The sequence below is a fragment of the Oncorhynchus nerka genome, linkage group LG18, assembly GCF_034236695.1.
Source record: "Oncorhynchus nerka isolate Pitt River linkage group LG18, Oner_Uvic_2.0, whole genome shotgun sequence".
In the NCBI taxonomy this organism is placed as follows: Eukaryota; Metazoa; Chordata; class Actinopteri; order Salmoniformes; family Salmonidae; genus Oncorhynchus; species Oncorhynchus nerka.
In genome coordinates this window covers 29095372-29116078 of record NC_088413.1, presented here as the reverse complement: position 1 = coordinate 29116078, position 20707 = coordinate 29095372, and the positions used below count along the sequence as shown (strand labels likewise).

The 20707-nt window shown below is 43.5% G+C and overlaps 1 protein-coding gene across 3 annotated transcripts in view; it reads left to right on the top strand.

The window, feature by feature from the left end:
• The window catches only part of LOC115115070 (neuronal membrane glycoprotein M6-a), an 80310-nt gene extending 69316 nt beyond the window's left edge, over window positions 1–10994 (top strand). For 2 of the 3 annotated variants that reach the window (XM_029643537.2, XM_029643536.2), the window contains exons 2-7: window positions 2905–3097; window positions 6444–6600; window positions 6962–7115; window positions 7535–7611; window positions 8311–8376; window positions 10694–10994. In XM_029643537.2, the coding sequence (XP_029499397.1) occupies window positions 2905–3097; window positions 6444–6600; window positions 6962–7115; window positions 7535–7611; window positions 8311–8376; window positions 10694–10846 (800 nt within the window). In that variant the 3' untranslated portion in view covers window positions 10847–10994. Of the gene's footprint in view, window positions 1–2904; window positions 3098–6443; window positions 6601–6961; window positions 7116–7534; window positions 7612–8310; window positions 8377–10001 lie in introns of all 3 variants that reach the window. The other variant, XM_029643538.2, reaches the window with a different exon arrangement.
• The last annotated feature ends 9713 nt before the right edge of the window (window positions 10995–20707 follow it).

The following is a 20707-nucleotide window of genomic DNA, read 5'->3' as shown; positions in this document are numbered from 1 at the left end:
TTGACGGTCTTTCCTGTCTCCCGCCTGACTGCACAGACACACACACAGACGCGCGCACACACTCACCTCTGTGCCTTAAGGGGATAATAAGCATGATTGACAGTGAAAGAGACGTGCAGAGGATTCTGAACTAAGTCTGATTTCCTATTGGCTGAAGTCTGGTCCTGTGCTCACAGTAGACTCAATACCACCTGACATCAGCTGACTAACACACACACACACACACACACACACACACGGTTTACGCACATTCTCCAGGCTGTAGCAGTGGTGGACTCCAGAGCATCCTGTGTGCGCAGAGAGGGGTGTAACAGAAATGGACAGGAGTGCTTTCAGGTTATGTCAAGGTGTAGTGTAGGTGTGAGGGTTATTCATTCACATCACAGCTGGGACCCTGCAGTTCAAATGCCTTCCAAGTGTTGTAACTAAAGCAAGTCCAGAGGCACTAATGTACAATAGAGGCAGAACAGAACTGGGATTTGTGCTGTAGTCACCTACTGCACATTAGTAATACAACAAGGAAAGCCTAGCCTGAGTGCCAGTCTGTTTGAGCTATCATGCCAACTCCTTTTCATTCACTGTCATGTCAAACAGCAATGTTGTTGGCATTGGCAAGAGCACGAATGGATCTGGGACCAGGCTATGGAAAATAGGAGTTCAATATTGCAATTGGACATTTGCCGATTTGTTTGATAAGCGATATCTGAACCTCACCTATCCAGTCCAGTTGAAGATAGATGGGAGTGTTACACTCAAGTATCACAAACACGCTTTTCTTCATCGGAGACAGTCAGATAGACACTTCCTGTAGTCTGAGATAATAAAACATACCCCCCCTCACAGACACAGTATTATCCATTACACTGCATCTCTCCTTCTATCCCTCTCTCACTGCATCTCCCCTTCTATCCCTCTCTCACTGCATCTCTCCTTTTATCCCTCTCTTACTGCATCTCTCCTTCTATCCCTCTCTCACTGCATCTCTCCTTCTATCCCTCTCTCACTGCATCTCTCCTTCTATCCCTCTCTCACTGCGTCTCTCCTTCTATTCCTCTCTCACTGCATCTCTCCTTCTATCCCTCTCTCACTGCATCTCTCCTTTTATCCATCTCTCACTGCATCTCTCCTTCTATCCCTCTCTCACTGCATCTCCCCTTCTATCCTTCTCTCACTGCATCTCCCCTTCTATCCCTCTCTCACTGCATCTCTCCTTCTATCCCTCTCTCACTGCATCTCTCCTTCTATCCCTCTCTCACTGCATCTCTCCTTCTATCCTTCTCTCACTGCATCTCCCCTTCTATCCCTCTCTTACTGCATCTCTCCTTCTATCCCTCTCTCACTGCATCTCTCCTTCTATCCTTCTCTCACTGCATCTCTCCTTCTATCCTTCTCTCACTGCATCTCCCCTTCTATCCCTCTCTTACTGCATCTCTCCTTCTATCCCTCTCTCACTGCATCTCTCCTTCTATCCCTCTCTCACTGCATCTCCCCTTCTATCCTTCTCTCACTGCATCTCCCCTTCTATCCCTCTCTTACTGCATCTCTCCTTCTATCCCTCTCTCACTGCATCTCTCCTTCTATCCCTCTCTCACTGCATCTCTCCTTCTATCCTTCTCTCACTGCATCTCCCGTTCTATCCCTCTCTCACTGCATCTCTCCTTCTATCCCTCTCTCACTGCGTCTCTCCTTCTATCCCTCTCTCACTGCATCTCCCCTTCTATCCCTCTCTCACTGCATCTCCCGTTCTATCCCTCTCTCACTGCATCTCTCCTTCTATCCCTCTCTCACTGCATCTCCCCTTCTATCCCTCTCTCACTGCATCTCCCGTTCTATCCCTCTCTCACTGCATCTCTCCTTCTATCCCTCTCTCACTGCGTCTCTCCTTCTATCCCTCTCTCACTGCATCTCTCCTTCTATCCCTCTCTCACTGCGTCTCTCCTTCTATTCCTCTCTCACTGCATCTCCCCTTCTATCCCTCTCTCACTGCATCTCCCGTTCTATCCCTCTCTCACTGCATATCTCCTTCTATCCCTCTCTCACTGTATCTCTCCTTCTATCCCTCTCTCACTGTGTCTTCTAGCTATCAGTGTCCTGTTTTGTAGCTCACTCACTCACTCAGTCACTCACTCACTCACTCACTCACTCACTCACTCACTCACTCACTCACTCACTCACTCACTCACTCACCATGTTTACGACTAGTCATAAATCCAGCAGGTGCTCTAGACTGGGTGAAGGGAGGGATTCCATTTGCAGGGCCGCAATCCACAGATCAATACCGTTTGCGCTCTTTGTATTAAACCCATAAATCTGTCCGAGGAGCGATTATGATTGGCTGGAGTGACAGTAAACTTCCTTCCCGAGATGGCAACAGACGATGTATTGGCTCTGGGTCAACTGGAGAAATGTGGTTAGAGTGTTTGTTGTTATCGGATGATAGATGGGATATAATTTGATCCCTGTGCGTTTTAAATTAGATGCGGTGGGATTTGGTGTAGTGAAATAGATGTTATAAAATAAAAGGTTGAATGAAAAACGCTGATTTAATGATCTTGTGATTCTGAATCAACGATTCCCTCGCTGTTAAGTGCTTTCATTTCCTTTGGTTCTGGTGTCAAACGTATTTCAATTCCTGTCGAGCCGTGAATAGAGTGAGACATGTACCGTATTTCATGACTAGAGCACCTGTGAATATCTAAGATGTTCTACCGCTGCCTTTAGTCTAAACGTTCTCCTCTTCTCTCTCTGTCTCTGTCCAGGATGCTTTGAGTGCTGCGTCAAATGCCTGGGCGTCCTCCCGTATGCCTCTCTCTTCGCCACCATCCTTCTGTACGCTGGGGTGGCGCTGTTCTGCGGCTGCCTTTAGTCTAAACGTTCTCCTCTTCTCTCTCTGTCTCTGTCCAGGATGCTTTGAGTGCTGCGTCAAATGCCTGGGCGTCCTCCCCTATGCCTCTCTCTTCGCCACCATCCTTCTGTACGCTGGGGTGGCGCTGTTCTGCGGCTGCGGGCACGAGGCCCTCTCTGGCACTGTCACCATCCTGCAGAACTACTTCGAGGTGGTCCGAGCTCCCGTGGAAACCCTGGACGTCTTAACCATGTGAGTGTGGGTGTGTTTGCGTGGGAGGGGCGTCACAGTGTTGTTCCCCCCCCTGCCCTTTTTCAAAATGACTCATGGTCTGGTTAGTCAAAACACCTACATGCAGCCTGGAGATGTGTTGAAACTCAGTGAGGAGAAGTTGCCGTTGAATTTTCACTTCTTCCTACTCCTTGTCTGTTTCGACCCCTGGAGGAACTAGCCTTGTCCTCACAAAAACAAAATGGCCCTATTTTGAAAGCTTCAGTACCTGTAAAGGGAATGGTTCCAATCTCACCTGTGCTATGACTGGCACGCCTAGTTAACACCTTATCGAGACGCCGTATCCTCGGTCTCCCTAGATAGTAAAATGTTCATGTCCCCCAAGCAGTCCCTGGTGATTGGTACTGGAAGTGAGTCAAAGTTACTTAACGGAACATTTCCTTCTCTTTCTTTCTTCTGAAGTGATTAACCATTAGCGGTGCACCGCTGTCTTGTCATGTGATAAGGTGCCACAAAAAAGGACTGCAATTGGCTCAGAACAGGGCAGCACGGCTGGCCCTTGGCTGTACACAGAGAGATAGCATTCATAATATGCATGTCAATCTCTCCTGGCTCAAAGGGGAGGAGAAATTGACTTTATCACTACTTTTATTTAAGAGAGGTATTGACATGTTGAATGCACCGAGGTATGTTTGAACTACTGGTGCACAGCTTGGACACTCATGCATACCCCACAAGACATGCCACTAGAGGTCTCTTCAGAATCCCCAAGTCCAGAACAGATTATGGGAGGCGCACAGTACTACATAGAGCCATGACTACATGGAACTCTATTCCACATCAGGTAACTGATGCAAGCGGTAGAATCAGATTTTAAAAAACAGTTAAAAAAACACCTTATGGAACAGCGCAGACTGTGAAGCAACACAAACATAGGCACAGACACATGCATACACACACACACACACACGATAACACACGCACTATACACACACGCACACATGGATTTTGTACTATAGATATGTGGTAGTGGTGGAGTAGGGGCCTGAGGGCACACAGTGTGTTGTGAAATCTGTGAATGTGTTGTAATGTTTTTATAATTGTATGAACTGCCTTCATTTTGATGGACCCCAGGAAGAGTATCCATAATAAATACAAATATAAATACACACATTCGTGCATTTTTAAGCTTTAATTCAAATCTAAAAATATATTCAGGATGGCTGTCTGGTGAAGAGAGGTGTATTTATCAGGTGTTTGATCATGAATATGTGCGTGAGTGGGAGGGAGATTTTTCCCTGACAGAGATCCATTTTTCCACTCCTGTGTGTGTGTGTTTGTGTGATGTCTTGGCACAGGGCCGTTGGGGGATTTAAGCCCTCTGAAATCACTCTGGGTTGTCCCGGGCGCACCTGCTCACCGGAACTCCACCTGCCGAGAGGGAGGGGGTGTGTGTTGGTGACTGCAAGTGTGTGTGTGCTTCTACTAGATGTTGGCAATGGCGGGTGATTGTGCCATGAGCAATAGACCTGGCCTATCTGATGTAAATGGGCTTTCTATACTGATGTAACTGGGCTTTCCATACTAATGTAACTCGGTTTTCTATAATTATGTAACTGGGCTTTCTATACTTTTATTTTTTTATTTATTTTACCTTTATTTAACTAGGCAAGTCAGTTAAGAACAAATTCTTTTCAATGACAGCCTTGGAACAGTGGGTTAACTGCCTGTTCAGGGGCAGAACGACAGATTTGTATCTTGTCAGCTCGGGGGTTTGAACTTGCAACCTTCTGCTTACTAGTCCAACGCTCTAACCACTAGGCTACCCTGCCGCCCCATACTGATGTAACTGGGCATTTTATACTGATGTAACTGGGTTTTCTTTACTGATGTAACTGGGCTTTCTAAACTGATGTAACTAGGCTTTCTATACTGATGTAATTGGGCTTTCTATACTGATGTAATTGAGCTTTCTATACTGATGTAATTGGGCTTTCTATACTGATGTAACTGAGCTTTCTGTACTGATGTAACTGGGCATTTTATACTGATGTAACTGGGCTTTCTTAACTGATGTAACTGGTCTTTTTATACTGATGTAACTGGGTTTTCTATACTGATGTAACTGGGCATTTTATACTGATGTAACTGGGCTTTCTAAACTGATGTAGCTAGGCTTTCTATACTGATGTAACTGGGCTTTCTATACTGATGTAACTGGGCTTTCTAGACTGATGTAACTGGGCTTTCTATACTGATGTAACTGGGCTTTCTAGACTGATGTAACTGGTCTTTCTAAACTGATGTAACTGGGTTTTCTATACTGATGTAACTGGGCTTTCAAGACTGATGTAACTGGTCTTTCTATACTGATGTAACTGGGCTTTCTATACTGATGTAATTGGGCTTTCTATACTGATGTAACTGGGCTTTCTAGACTGATGTAACTGGTCTTTCTATACTGATGTAACTGGGCTTTCTATACTGATGTAATTGGGCTTTCTATACTGATGTAACTGGGCTTTCTATACTGATGTAACTGGGCTTTCTAGACTGATGTAACTGGTCTTTCTATACTGATGTAACTGGGTTTTCTATACACTTCCGAGGCCACTAATATGTGGTGTGTGCTGTACTAGGTGTGAAATTCACTTCAGATTGAGGGTACTAAAAGAACAAGGTTTACACCTCTATAAAATCATCTTTATCAGAGGAAAGCGTGTGAAATCTACCCACTGTGTTTGTCTAATGCTATCTTCGAAATCTCTTCCTAACCTGCAGGGATGGAGCTACCCTAACTTTCCTACCCAGGTTCTTTCTGGGACATTAGAGCTTTTTACATAACCGTACAGAATTAAACACACAGTCATTAGCTAAATGAGAGCTAATCCACTAGTCCAAGCTAATCCACTAGTCCAAGCTAATCCACTAGTCCAAGCTAATCCACTAGTCCAAGCTAATCCACTAGTCCAAGCAAGGAAAAAATGCAGAATGACTGTGGAAGCAAACTGACTTGCAGTATCCAGTCAGAATACTGTCTGTTACTGCTGGAATGAATGTCTTTTGTAGTCCAATGCACTTGGACTACAAATGGGGCTGCTGGGCCTAAAAAAAACTGTAATAGTGAAGTACTGTACTAAATGGCCTGCACACTCAATGCACACATGTATTATTTAGCAATGTTTTGATTCCAAAAATGGATCTTTGTAAGTTCCTGTCATAGAGATCCTATTAAATGAATATTTAATTAGTATTCTAATCCCTAGTTCTATGGTTCCTGGGAATGAAACCGCTAGTCTTGGTGTGCTAGCCACACCAACTGAGTGATCCCATTGCTCTGCTCCTGTCTCTCTGTCTTCCTCCGCAGGATTGACATCTTGAAGTATGTCATCTACGGCGTGGCGGCGGCATTCTTCGTCTACGGCATCCTGCTGATGGTGGAGGGCTTCTTCACCACCGGCGCCATCAGGGACCTGTACGGAGACTTCAAGATCACCGCCTGCGGACGGTGCGTCTCCGCCTGGGTAAGAAACACACTTAAATCAACCCCTATCCTCTGCGCCCTATCCGCCCCCTGTATATCTGAAGGCGTTGGGATAGGTATAAGCATTAGGGTAGACAATTAGGACACATCTTTCTGGAGGAAGTACCCGAGAGACGGGATTAGAGATCTGGTGATGGAAAATGTACAGTTTAAGATGTCTCTTCTTTGAATTATGGCCCAATGCTAATGACAGCTGATGAGCCAGTCAGCCTTCTACCGACTTATAACTGTCATCTTCTCTCTCTCTCTAATGGGCCCATCCCTCACTTCCTTCTCCTCCTTCCTCCCTTTCTTCTCTTCCCTCTCTTTATTCTCCTCCCTCCCTCCGTTTCTTCCTGCAGTTCATTATGTTGACCTATATCTTCTTCCTGGCCTGGTTGGGTGTGACAGCCTTCACCTCGCTGCCCGTCTTCATGTACTTCAACATCTGGACCATCTGTCAGAACACCACCGTGGTGGAGGGGGCCAACCTCTGCCTGGACCTGCGCCAGTTTGGTAAGGGGCGGGCCCGGGTGGCGCCGCCACTGTTGCCATTTACAGTATACGTACACAGTCACTGACACTGGCAGTGGTTAACCAGGGATTTGGTGGTTTATTTCCAGTTGTTTGTTTGTTTGTGTTCTATCATGAATGTGGGTAAGATGTCTGACAAGACAATGAACTATAGAGCATACTGTCCTAAATAGTGTGTCGTTTAGTCTTCTCACTTCACGGACACACAATTCAATCAATATATTTGACATTTCATTGCAGTTATTTAATGCTCCTGAAGGAGATCTATTTTACAGCCCTTTAACATGAGTGTTTGTTGTAACTCGCTGCAGTAGCTGTTGTTAGGTCTCTGTGGATCGAAGCGCCTGCCAAGCTAAGTCACTTGAAATGTAAATGTGAAATTGAATGTTGTTTTCTCGCAGGCATGGTAACTATCGGGGAGGAGAGGAAGGTGTGCACGGGCTCCGAGAAGTTCTTTAAGATGTGCGAGTCTAACGAGGTAAGGGTGTGTGTGTGTGTGGCTGGGGAGCGATGAGGGGGGGGGGTTCTGTTGGTTAAATGCTTCAGAGAAGTGTTTCCCGATCCTGGCTCTGGGGACCAAAATGCACTTTTTGGTTTTTGCCCTAACACTCACACACTTGATTCAACCAATCAACTCATCGTCAAGCCTTTGATTTGAATTAGATGTGTCCAAAAACACAACACGTGCCCCTTTGGGACCCCAGGACTAGGATTGGTAACACTGCTATCGGGTTCCTCTGTCATTTTAAATGGTGATTTGTGTGCGTGAGATGAGGGTAGTGGCGCAACCAGATTTCTCGGGGTTTGAACTTTAACCTCTTGTGGAAAGGGAACAAAAAACATAGCTTGATAAAGATTAGTCTGTCTTTTTGTTGAACCTTTATCCTCCTTTATCCTTTTGTCCTACCTCCATTTAATTCCCTTTGAAAAAGTGAGCTAATGTTGCACTGGGACAAATCTTAATACGTCTTGTCCTATCTCACTCTCAAAGCAACCGCTCTGTGATTTGTTTTTTTAATCTCAACATGACCTGGAAATATTGTAAACCCCATACATGACAAGTTGGAACGATGCTTTGTGTCCCATTTTGAATACCAACAAAGCAAGCACCGATGTTGTATATTGTCTTTATTTCCTGGTGACTAATAAAGCTGTGTTGTGTTTGATTGTCTTTCAGCTGGACATGACGTTCCACTTGTTCGTCTGTGCCCTGGCCGGGGCTGGGGCTGCAGTTATCGCCATGGTGAGACAATGACAGCTCCACTTTATGTCCGAGGGTTGTGTGACCTGCCTATTGGTCCTTAAATGTCTGTCGATAGCATAGCCACTCTGTTCCCTCCCCTCTGTCTGAACACATAAAGATTGGCAGGCAGGGTAAACCTCAGTGGGAGAGGATTGTCTTGTTGTGTGGGGATATACCAAAGGTTATACTACAAAGGATTCAAGCGATTGGTAATCGGGAGGAAAAACTGACTGTTTTTTATGCTGCAGACTTTGAAAGAGGTTCTCCCAGTGTTAAGAGCGAGGCAGATCGAGAAAGTGCAAAACAGACAGAGAGAGACATTGAGAGAGAGAGAGAGCAAGAGAGAGACACAGAGAGAGAGAGAGAGAAAGAGAGAGAGACACACACAGAGTAACACATAGCGACAGAGAGAGAGAGGGAGAGAGAGAGAGCTGTTGATTAGAGGGAGGCGTTAACCTAGCAATGGAGAAGCACAGGGCGCAGTTGCCATGGAAACTGTGGAAGAAGAAAGGAGCTTGTTGAGAGCAGCTAAGTGATGGTGAGGACTGGAGCAACCGTCTTCACTGGAGAAGACTGCTGCGTCTGTAGCCAGGGTGGAAGGATACACATTTAATGAAGGCTGTTATTCGGTATCTAGTTCCTTTTTAAACAAAAACACATGTTCACAGTGAAAATTAACAGAAATGTTTTGTCAAAACATCAATGACACTAGTTTCTTATGGTTTGGTTGTCATCAAATAGATATGTCCATAACAGCTTCCTGTTAGCACAAAATATAAACAAAGTAATACATTTCCAGTCCTTAGACCCATGATGTAATGTTTTAAATCTACAAATAGGACATTGTTGCTGCGTTGTCTGAAGACTATAAAAGACGAGAGAAAATGAAATGGTAATCAATTTGGGCGGGAGCGGCTCTTCGCAACAAAGTCTGTATCTGTGGCCCAAATGTGTGCTCTTTGTCCACCCGGTGGATGTCTATGGTAATACACAATGGGATGACTCACCAAAGTGTGTTCGTGTTAGTTCTCACCTGAGAGCTAAGGTTTAGAAAATGGGTAAGAAATCAATTTGCATAGACAATATTGATGTACCATCTTCTCGTCTAATATTTTCTGTGATAAATTATCTGAGATCATTGTGAGATTGTATGAAGGAAGTACTGTCTGTATCTCCAACTTGGATCTATCTTGGTGAATCTGTTTATTCATGATGAGTTTGAGTCATGTTATTATATAACAAAAGAATAGAACAACTTAATTATCCCAAGCTTAGGGAATTCGTTAGGCATGTTAATCTTCACATCATCATTACGACACAATATCACCGATAGATAAATGCCATACAATGGACAACAGGAGTGCAGGTGTTTTTCTTTATTTAATTACCTCATAACTACTTCTTCAGAACCTCTGCAGCAGATGCTCTGGTTGGCTGATCACTGACACCTCACTGCCACCTAGTGGAGAAAAGAGTTACTGCAGAAACACATCAGGGTCGGGCGCTCAACGCAGTCGCCACCTGTTTCAGTCCTTCTTCTTCCATTTGGTGCCCAATGAACGCGACCCAGAGTCCAATAACTGCTTCTCTCCTTTTCTCTTCCTCTCTGGTCTGATGAGGAACAGGCGTCAGCTGCCACGGTCCTCATCCGTAACAAAGTCCTCCTGACGTCTCAGAGTCTGGGCAAATACTGCACCCACTTCTGACGGGGGCCTATCGGTTGGCCAATCATCTTTACCCCTGACCTCAGTGGTCTCAGTGACATCACTGTACGCCGTCAGGAGCTGAGAGGAGCCGACCGCCTCGATATCAACATGGCCGAACTGAACTCTGAACCTCGGAGCTTAGGGGTCGCCCCCAAAGCATCGCCAGCTCTGTCATCGGTCACGTCACATGATTCTGTTGTTTTTCACTAAAATATGCTTTGCTGGCACCACTGATTCTAATAACCAAGCTCCTCTGGTTGCTATCGATAGGTATGTTGATAACCGAGCTCTCCTGTCACTCCCCGTTCACCTGACTAGCACAAATGCTAACACAGTCGTAACAGACAGAGAGCTCACTAAAGAATAAGGTTGATCAACTAATCCATCCCTTAAAGTTTGGTTGGTTTGTTTTGGTTTGAAACCAGTGAAGGCACAGTACCACTAAACGATCTGCTTTGGGCTTTTGGTTACAGCTTTGTCTAATCATCTAACTAACTCTGTTTCAGCCTAATTAATGAATCAATAAACTCTGCCCTGAGGTATAGGCTCGGTCGAGGGGTTAACAATCCTCCCACTAACATCCCTGTAACCCATGTGTCCCTCTAATACAGGTCCACTACCTAATGGTACTGTCTGCTAACTGGGCCTACGTGAAGGACGCGTGTCGGATGCAGAAGTACGAGGACATCAAGTCCAAGGAGGAGCAGGAGCTCCACGACATCCACTCCACTCGCTCTAAAGAGCGTCTCAATGCCTACACCTAAAGCACACGACCTCCGTCCCCCCCCATCCCGTCCCCCTATCCTTCCTTCCCTCCCCAACACACACACACGTCCATGACACACACGCAGCAGAACACACACAGAAATCACACAAGCTATTCAATGTCTGGTGTTTATGTTCGTGGGGGGGTTGTGGTGTCGTGTTGTGGGTGGTTTCGACTTCACTAAGCTTACGGGTGTGACGAGACAAGTCGTTCCTACGGGATACCGTGTGTCTTCTCTGACGAACCCTTCTTTCCTGTATTGAGATTTCCTTTCTATTTCTCCTCCTCTTTACTCACCCCTTTCCTGTCCCGTTTCTTCTTCTCATACCCTACCCTTTCTCCTCTTTCTCCTCTTCTACCTCTGCCCCTCTTTCTTGTCCCGTTTCTTCTTCTCATACCCTACCCTTTCTCCTCTTTCTCCTCTTCTACCTCTGCCCCTCTTTCCTGTCCCGTTTCTTCTTCTCATACCCTACCCTTTCTCCTCTTTCTCCTCTTCTACCTCTGCCCCTCTTTCCTGTCCCGTTTCTTCTTCTCATACTCTACCCTTTCTCCTCTTTCTCCTCTTCTACCTCTGCCCCTCTTTCCTGTCCTGTTTCTTCTTCTCATACCCTACCCTTTCTCCTCTTTCTCCTCTTCTACCTCTGCCCCTCTTTCCTGTCCTGTTTCTTCTTCTCATACCCTACCCTTTCTCCTCTTCTACCTCTGCCCCTCTTTCCTGTCCCGTTTCTTCTTCTCATACCCTACCCTTTCTCCTCTTTCTCCTCTTCTACCTCTGCCCCTCTTCTTTTTCCCTTTGCATTTTGTATATTGGTAGTAGCACATCTTTTTACAATGTGTCATTGCTTTTTACCATATTGTTCTATATCTCGAGGTCGATTGCTTCCATTTATTTATGTTTGGTTTTAGGAGGGGTCGGGCTGGGGGCTGTTGAGTTTTTAATCGCTTTTTAATTCACATTTCCGTGTAATTTATATTTATACGTTCCTAAACACTCGTCATCCAACAGAGCTCCAATCATACAGAGGTTTTAACATCCATTTTTATTTCAACATATCCACTTAACAAGACCAAAATGTGACCGAAACTTGTATCATTTACAGGTAAATTACAGCATAATAAGCTTCCGAAACAGTAAGCATCGCCGGTATAAAAACTATGTACAGAATCTTTTTTTTCAGAAAATTCTTTATTGGTTGGGAGTGCCAGGGATTCTCAAACAAAACAAAGTTCCTTCAAGAGACTTTTTACATATTGCTATAACTGTAGCTAGGCCTGTCAGAAACGTATGCTGGCTTTGTTGAGTAGCCTAGTCATTGAACGTGAAAAACACTGATTTTCTGTCAATAATAATAGTGTTCTGAAGCTGTGAAAAGAAAACAGTTGTTTGAGTGGCAAGTCAGTGGAGTGAGGAAGACGATGATGATGATATGTCGTATAAGGAGGAAGAAGTAGAGGGAATGACATGACGTAGAAATCCATCTGATAGAATGGCCTTTCAGGATGTCGCCGTGTGGGAAACTGTAGAAAACCACTTTTCTCATTCATCACAAGCCATAACTCACATGCAAAATAAAATTTTACAGGTTTCATTTGTACATGTTTTAATCTTCAACTTTTTAAATGCAAGTTATCAGAAGAAGAAATACGAGATGTTTTTTTGTCAGTATTCTGCTCTGTATATATATCTACGGTATATAAATATATACATATATGTGAGACACTTCAATTTCAGGTCATTCATTTCATTGGTCAAAGTTTGGTGATATTCTTGTGAACGTCCATTTCAGAGATTCCAGTGAAATAAATATGGTAACAGAATCTAGACGGCAAGCGGATGAACAAGCTTTAGGCCTGAAACGGCCGTATTGCTACACGTGGAAACAGTTGAATATCACATTGAGAGATAACTTAACCGTCTGCAGGGTTGGGTTCAATTCCATTTAAGTCCAGTCAATTCTGGAAATAAACTCTTGCAGAATTTACCGAATTGAAAGAAAACTGACCCAAACCCTGACTGTCTGTGAAGCTATACTAAAAAACATGGAATGTCAATAAAACAATTAAAACCATATTACTCTTGAGTATGGACCAAACTCTGTCTTAACTGTTTCTACTACTCTAGTTTTGCAGTACAGCGTTTCATCATTCCGTTGCTAACAAAAAAGAACAACAATGTCTTGGTGCACTTATTCAACCATCGTGAGCTCTTTCTTGGTGTTACGTGCGTTTGGATTTGAAGCCTAATCTCTGTACTGTAGTCATGCAACGTTTGGTTATTAACCAATAAAAAAATAACTTGTATTATCTAGGTTAAAAAGAACCGTGAATCTAGCTGTTATTTGTGGCATGGTTATGCATTCAGTGGTAATAGTTTTTAACTGATTCAAAAAGTAAAAATATCCTCTCTCTTTATCATTTTAATTTCTCATTTTTACGCTTGGACTGTCTGAGTCAACTGATTTCTTATATGTGCAGCATTGTGGTTCCTACGCTAACAGTATTATGCTAAGTAAACAAATAGCCTATTAGGTTGTAGTGAATGATTTTGTTTCCCTTCCTCCTTCAGTTTGTAATATTCATTTTTGAAAGCCCTGTCTTAAAAAACAGATACTACTCGTAATGATGTTGCGTATTCACTTCTTCAGCATAAACCTGATAATGCTTTCCGCTTTCTCCTCCCATATTAGTCTTTTGTACTTTCACTAAGAATGCTTTGTAGCAGGCTGTACGATTCTTCATAATCTGTTTTGTACATACATGTGCCAACGGCTTAAACAGTGGCTTTTTTTTAAACTGTAGGAACAAACTTGCTTGTGTTAAATAAAATACACTTGTGTACTTGTTAATAATTAAACCCCCGAGTCCATTTCTTTATTTATGTATTTATGTCAGAGCTGTATATGTATATACCTGTATACCCACTGGGCACACACGTCATTTCAACGTCTAGTTTTGATTTACATCACTAACGGGAATTCAATGTGAAATCAACAAAAAAACGTCACCATGTCATTGGATTTAGGTTAAAAGTTGGGTGAAAAAAGAGTCAATTCCCTTACGTTGATGACTTACGTTGATGACTTCTTGCGAATCCAATCAGTTTTCCATTTTTTTAGTATGTGGAAACAACATTGATTCAACCGGATTTTGCCCAGTGGGTATGTACATGCCTACAAGGATTCCGTTTATACACACCTCTGGTGCTGTGCATGGAAGTGAAATGGATTTACATGATTAGCATATGAACAAAGTGTACCTTGCATAATGAGGATGATATTATAGCTCTTGCAAAGAGCTTTCTGAACCCATTTATGCAATGCAGGTGTGTTTGAAGACAGACTGCCCAAAACACACACATCACCTAAGGCAGTTTCCATCCATCCACACAAATAGAATGGCCTTACTATACCCGACTATACCAGATAGCTTGGCTTGAAGAAGAGTGCCTGATATCATATCACAAACATTCCCCGGCCCTGGGGAACATTATGCATGCTCTCGCTACACTGGCTAACCTTTACCTGTGGCATTTAAATAGCATATTACATTTGTGGATACAGTGTACCAAATGAAAACGTGTTCTGCAAACTCTCACCAACCCCGGTGAACTTCTCATCCTGAGCAGATAGACTGAAGCCCTTGAGCCAATCAAAGACAGCCAGAGTCTGACCTTAAGGTAGTGTGAGAAGAGAAACAAGCCTCAATCAGATAAAGACTAGAGCAGCTTAGATGACATTCACCATGTCACAGAAAGGCTAGACCAAGGGTGCGGTGCGTCTGAAATGGCACCCTATTCCCTATACAGTGCAGTACTTTTTGACTAGGACTCTAGTCAAAAAATAGTGCACTAGGGAATAGGGTGCCATTTTGGGATCATAGCAGTGTATACCAGAGGATCACATCCTTTGAATCAGACATATGTGACATGTAACGTACATGTGTGTGTCTTATCCCCTCATTTACACACATGACTTCAGCACATTTAACAATTTGCCGCATCGGTGGTGGTGAAGGTATCCCTGTTTAGTAGGTCTTAAAGGGGAGTGAAGATATCCATGTTTTATAGGTCTTACAGGGGAGTGAATGTATCCATGTTTAACAAGTCTTACAGCGGAAAGAATGTATCCATGTTTAGTAGGCCTTAAAGGGGAGTGAATGTATCCATGTTTTATAGGTCTTAAAGGGGAGTGAAGGTATTCATGTTTTATATGTCTTACAGGGGAGTGAAGGTATCCATGTTTTATAGGTCTTAAAGGGGAGTGAAGGTATCCATGTTTTATAGGTCTTAAAGGGGAGTGAATGTATCCATGTTTTATAGGTCTTAAAGGGGAGTGAAGGTATTCATGTTTTATAGGTCTTAAAGGGGAGTGAAGGTATCCATGTTTTATAGGTCTTAAAGGGGAGTGAATGTATCCATGTTTTATAGGTCTTAAAGGGGAGTGAAGGTATTCATGTTTTATAGGTCTTACAGGGGAGTGAAGGTATCCATGTTTTATAGGTCTTAAAGGGGAGTGAAGGTATCCATGTTTTATAGGTCTTACAGGGGAGTGAAGGTATCCCTGTTTAGTAGGTCTTAAAGGGGAGTGAAGATATCCATGTTTTATAGGTCTTACAGGGGAGTGAATGTATCCATGTTTAACAAGTCTTACAGCGGAAAGAATGTATCCATGTTTAGTAGGTCTTAAAGGGGAGTGAATGTATCCATGTTTTATAGGTCTTAAAGGGGAGTGAAGGTATTCATGTTTTATAGGTCTTACAGGGGAGTGAAGGTATCCATGTTTTATAGGTCTTACAGGGGAGTGAATGTATCCATGTTTTATAGGTCTTAAAGGGGAGTGAAGGTATCCATGTTTTATAGGTCTTAAAGGGGAGTGAAGGTATCCATGTTTTATAGGTCTTAAAGGGGAGTGAAGGTATTCATGTTTTAAAGGTCTTAAAGCGGATTGAATGTATCTATGTTTAATAGGTCTTAAAGCGGAGTGAATGTATCTGTGTTTAATAGGTCTTAAAGGGGAGTGAATGTATCCATGTTTAATAGGTCTTAAAGCGGAGTGAATGTATCTGTGTTTAATAGGTCTTAAAGGGGAGTGAATGTATCTGTGTTTAATAGGTCTTAAAGGGGAGTGAATGTATCCATGTTTAATAGGTCTTAAGTGGGAGTGAATGTATCTGTGTTTAATAGGTCTTAAAGCGGAGTGAATGTATCTGTGTTTAATAGGTCTTAAAGGGGAGTGAATGTATCCGTGTTTAATAGGTCTTAAAGGGGAGTGAATGTATCCATGTTTTATAGGTCTTAAAGGGGAGTGAAGGTATTCATGTTTTATAGGTCTTACAGGGGAGTGAATGTATCCATGTTTTATAGGTCTTAAAGGGGAGTGAAGGTATCCATGTTTTATAGGTCTTACAGGGGAGTGAATGTATCCATGTTTAATAGGTCTTAAAGCGGAGTGAATGTATCTGTGTTTAATAGGTCTTAAAGGGGAGTGAATGTATCTGTGTTTAATAGGTCTTAAAGGGGAGTGAATGTATCCGTGTTTAATAGGTCTTAAGTGGGAGTGAATGTATCCATGTTTTATAGGTCTTAAGTGGGAGTGAATGTATCCATGTTTAATAGGTCTTACAGGGGAGTGAATGTATCTGTGTTTAATAGGTCTTACAGGGGAGTGAATGTATCCATGTTTAATAGGTCTTACAGGGGAGTGAATGTATCCATATTTAATAGGTCTTAAAGGGGAGTGAATGTATCCATGTTTAATAGGTCTTAAAGGGGAGTGAATGTATCTGTGTTTAATAGGTCTTACAGGGGAGTGAATGTATCTGTGTTTAATAGGTCTTACAGGGGAGTGAATGTATCCATGTTTAATAGGTCTTAAAGGGGAGTGAATGTATCCATGTTTAATAGGTCTTACAGGGGAGTAAATGTATCCATGTTTAATAGGTCTTAAAGGGGAGTGAAGGTATCAAGAATGGTCCACCACCCAAAGGACATCCACAACTGTGTGAAGCATTGGAGTCAACATGGGCCAGCATCCTTGTGGAACACTCTCAACACATTATAGAGGCCATGCCCCGACAAATTGAGGCTGTTCTGAGGGTAACGTTGTGTGGTTGCCAGTTTGAGTCTTGGGTCTGACAGTTTGCTGAATTGAGCTAGCAACTGATATCAAATCCTAGATGCCTGCAGTTGTGCTCTTGAGCAGAGCACTTAACCCCCCACAACAACTGTTCTTCTCTCATTGATCGAGACAGGTGTCTGTCATCATGACATGCAGCACTTTAGGGTGGACCCACCTGTCGATTTGAAAGAAGATTTGAAAAAGACAAGATGCCAGCATACACATTGTTGAGTTGCTTCATGTAGGGAAACTTTTTTAAAATTTTAATAACTGAGCATTTTCTAAAATCAAACGGACCCCTGCAACTGGACACGGACATTTTAAGACTCTAGTTTCCACAAATCGAGGACAAAGGTAGCATCGCCAATACCAGCTTAGTTGAAAAATTGCTGCCAACGTTTTGTATAGGCAAACATGTAACTCCCAATATAATGGCTTCCCTCCAAAAAATGTAAATCACATTATCTGGTGTTACAATCTGTAGCTAGCTGGTGAGGAAACAAATATGAACTGGCAGCTGGATACAACCCAGACCTGCCAGGACCATCTACTGAACAATACCTTGGGGAACCAAGGGACGAGATCACAGACTGAAGACTGCAGAGACTCAAGTTAGTTCCCCCAGTTTATAATGTATAACCTTTTATTGTTGCCTTCTTTGGAAACTTGGTTTTCAGTGTTGTCTTGTGTTTGTGAGTAAGAATAACAATATCTAGTTGATGCTGACAGTTGTTCTGTGGATGACAGAAAGTGTGTGCAATACTGGTTCTAGCCAGTTGGTGGCAGTGACCAGCCTGTGTAAGACTTCACTTCTCTGAACAATGAAAGCTCATCTCAACTGTCGATGAACAATTGATCTGGGTGGCTCTGGCGAAGCACCAAAAGACACGCCTCCAAACCCACTCCGTCACTACTGACAGTGATGCACTGAAGCCTAACAAAACTATTCAGGAAATAAATGGAAGACTAAGCCCTTTATTGCATGAATTGTAAGTGTGAGCTTTCATTGGCTGGTTTTGGAGCAGGAGCTTGTGGGATAAATGGATGTTTTGAGAGATGTGACTGTGAATGGTAATGTGTGTGTGTGTGTGTGTGCAGTGCCACTCTTCAGTGCTACTGTTCTCCACCCGCTCATCATTAGGGAGACAGCAGGGAATGCAGAAATGGACAGGAAGGCAGGTAGAAGAGCACAGTAGGTGTACCACAGTGTACTGCCCCAATGTATTACTAAATTCACTCTGAGTCAAGGCATACTGGGACTCGATGTGAAAAGTATCGATGTGAAAAGTAACACAAAGGTGCCACAGGTCAAACATCCCAAAAGTTCAACTTCATTCCTGAGCGATTAAGATTAGCACCCGGCCTCAACATGTATACTATTCTGCCCCGTGCAGCACCACTGACCTCAGTAACAATCCTAACCTGCCCCAGAACTGTGGGTAGGAAGGTAAAAGAGTAGAAAATAGGATGCTTTTCTTCTTCGTCTTCAGTTCTTCCATAGTCATCGTTTGTGCTGCTGTTGAGTGTAGTAGCGTCCACAGCTGACTGGTTGCATGTACAGGTTAGGCTTTTGACTGCATTACCGTGCTGAGTTTGTTGTGTTTCGACAGGTGTGCCATCTCGTGATGAAATTATAGAGAGCGCCATAATGACTGGAGTTTGAGGTCAAAGGGCGGTTTAAGGACATGCATAGTACTGCTATGCTTTTCTCCCCCGTGGGGTCTGGCTATGTGTTGGGTCACTTTGAAAACTAAAGGGAGGGTAAAGTGCTTACTGGTGTTCATGTTCAATACACTGGAGAGGGAGGGTGGGCACTTACATTGACATTTGCTGGGGCACAGATCTATGTTCAGACGGAAAGCATCGTGAACATAGCTGAAGTTGTTGCTGCCTCTAGTCGGAGGTGCTGTCACCTACCAAAAACGGGCTGAACTGGCAATCATAACAAAGAAGAACATGTGAAGGAATGTAGAAGACAAAATGTATCCTCAGAGACATCAAACCTTTAGTATGGCCTGAGACAGACATCCCTATGTGTCAATTAACATTTTATAGTGTACAGTACGTGTCACTCTATGCTCTCAATAGCCTCTACCTTTGCCTAAGGGTTCCATTCAAATGCCAGTCAGTGTGACAGAACAGTGTCTCTGCTGAGTAGACAAGCCCCCTATATAGTGCACTACTTTGAACCCGGGCCATCTGGTCAGAAGTAGTGCACTCTACAGGGAATAGAGTGCCATTTCAGATGCAACCTTTAAGTGATGAAAGTTTGTTACTTCGCTCAGGGCCAGAAGTGTCTGGTCTCCGGACTGAAAATAGAAGAGCTTACATTCTTCAGGCTCCATATCAGTCACTGATGATAGGCAGTATTGTATTGCGTTCACTGCTGAGCAAAGACACGACCTTGAGGAAGTGTAGGGAGAGAGAAACAACATTGATTTTGTCACGTGCGCTTGCTTCCAGCAGCCGATGTCGACTTAACACCGGAGCTTAATACAAAGTGTATCCCTATGGTAATGTGTGTCTCGGGGAAGCAGGGGAGCAGCAATACCCAGGCAGAGCAGATATAATCCACTCTGATGATGACTCTGCTGTCAACTCCAATCGACAATTCCCTTCTGTATATGGAGGCATAAACACAAAGGCAACACAAATGCTCTTACAGACACCAACACACACACAGACACACAACGCACACACGCGATGGTCTGTTATGATAAAAGCATCACACGGGACTGATTCGCATGCCTAATCCCCTTATCTCGCTCCCCGTGTCATGAATTATGCGGAGGTGACTTTATCTCCATAATATCATAAACAGATTCTAAAGCCTCTCTCTACGCCTCTCCTCCACTCCGCTCCCTCACTGCACTGAGATTCACTTCTCCATTTGGAGTGGATGAGGGGATGATTACATTGGAATAAAGATGCAGTCGTACACACACACACACAGACTTGTGTATGCATACACATGCAGTAAAACACACACACATACACTCACACAGCAGACACACACATGTAGCAAACAGAAAACACACATATACTCTTGATGAACACAAGCAGCCGTGAGAGTTTCCCTTGGCTTCGCTGCCGGGCTCCAGAATTCGAAATGAAACTTGCAGAGTTGCAGGGGAATTCTATAGCTCCCTTCCTTCTATGTGCAGGAGGATAATAGAGACAGTGACAGAGAAGAACCGAGTCTGAGGGAGAGAGTTGATCGCCACTGTAGACACCAATTACTTCCCTCACTGAGAGGTCTGTTTGTGTCCCCAATGGCTCCCTTTTTAGTGCACTACATTTGACCAGGGCCCATAAGGATCCTAAAATCACGGGGCTCCCTAAATCTCTCTAAGATCATTACCAATCCCACGAGGTATCAAATGTTATTCGTCACATACCTTGTTACAGGCCCTTCCCAACAGGCCCTTCCCAACTTGTTACAGGCCCTTCCCAACAATGAAGAGAGAAGAAAAATAGAGAAATAATAGAATGTGCAGGGGTTGGAGGTAATTGAGGTAGATATGTACATATTAACTAGGAATAAAGTGACGGATAGTGAACAGTAGCAGCAGCGTATGTGGTGAGCAAAAACAAGTTTGTGCAAAAAGGGTCAATGCAGATAGTCTGGGTAGCTATTTGGTTAACTATTATATTAACTATTTAGCCGTTTTATGGCTTGGGAGTAGAAGATGTTCAGGGTACTGTTGGTTCCAGACTTGATGCATCGGTAATGCTTGCCATGG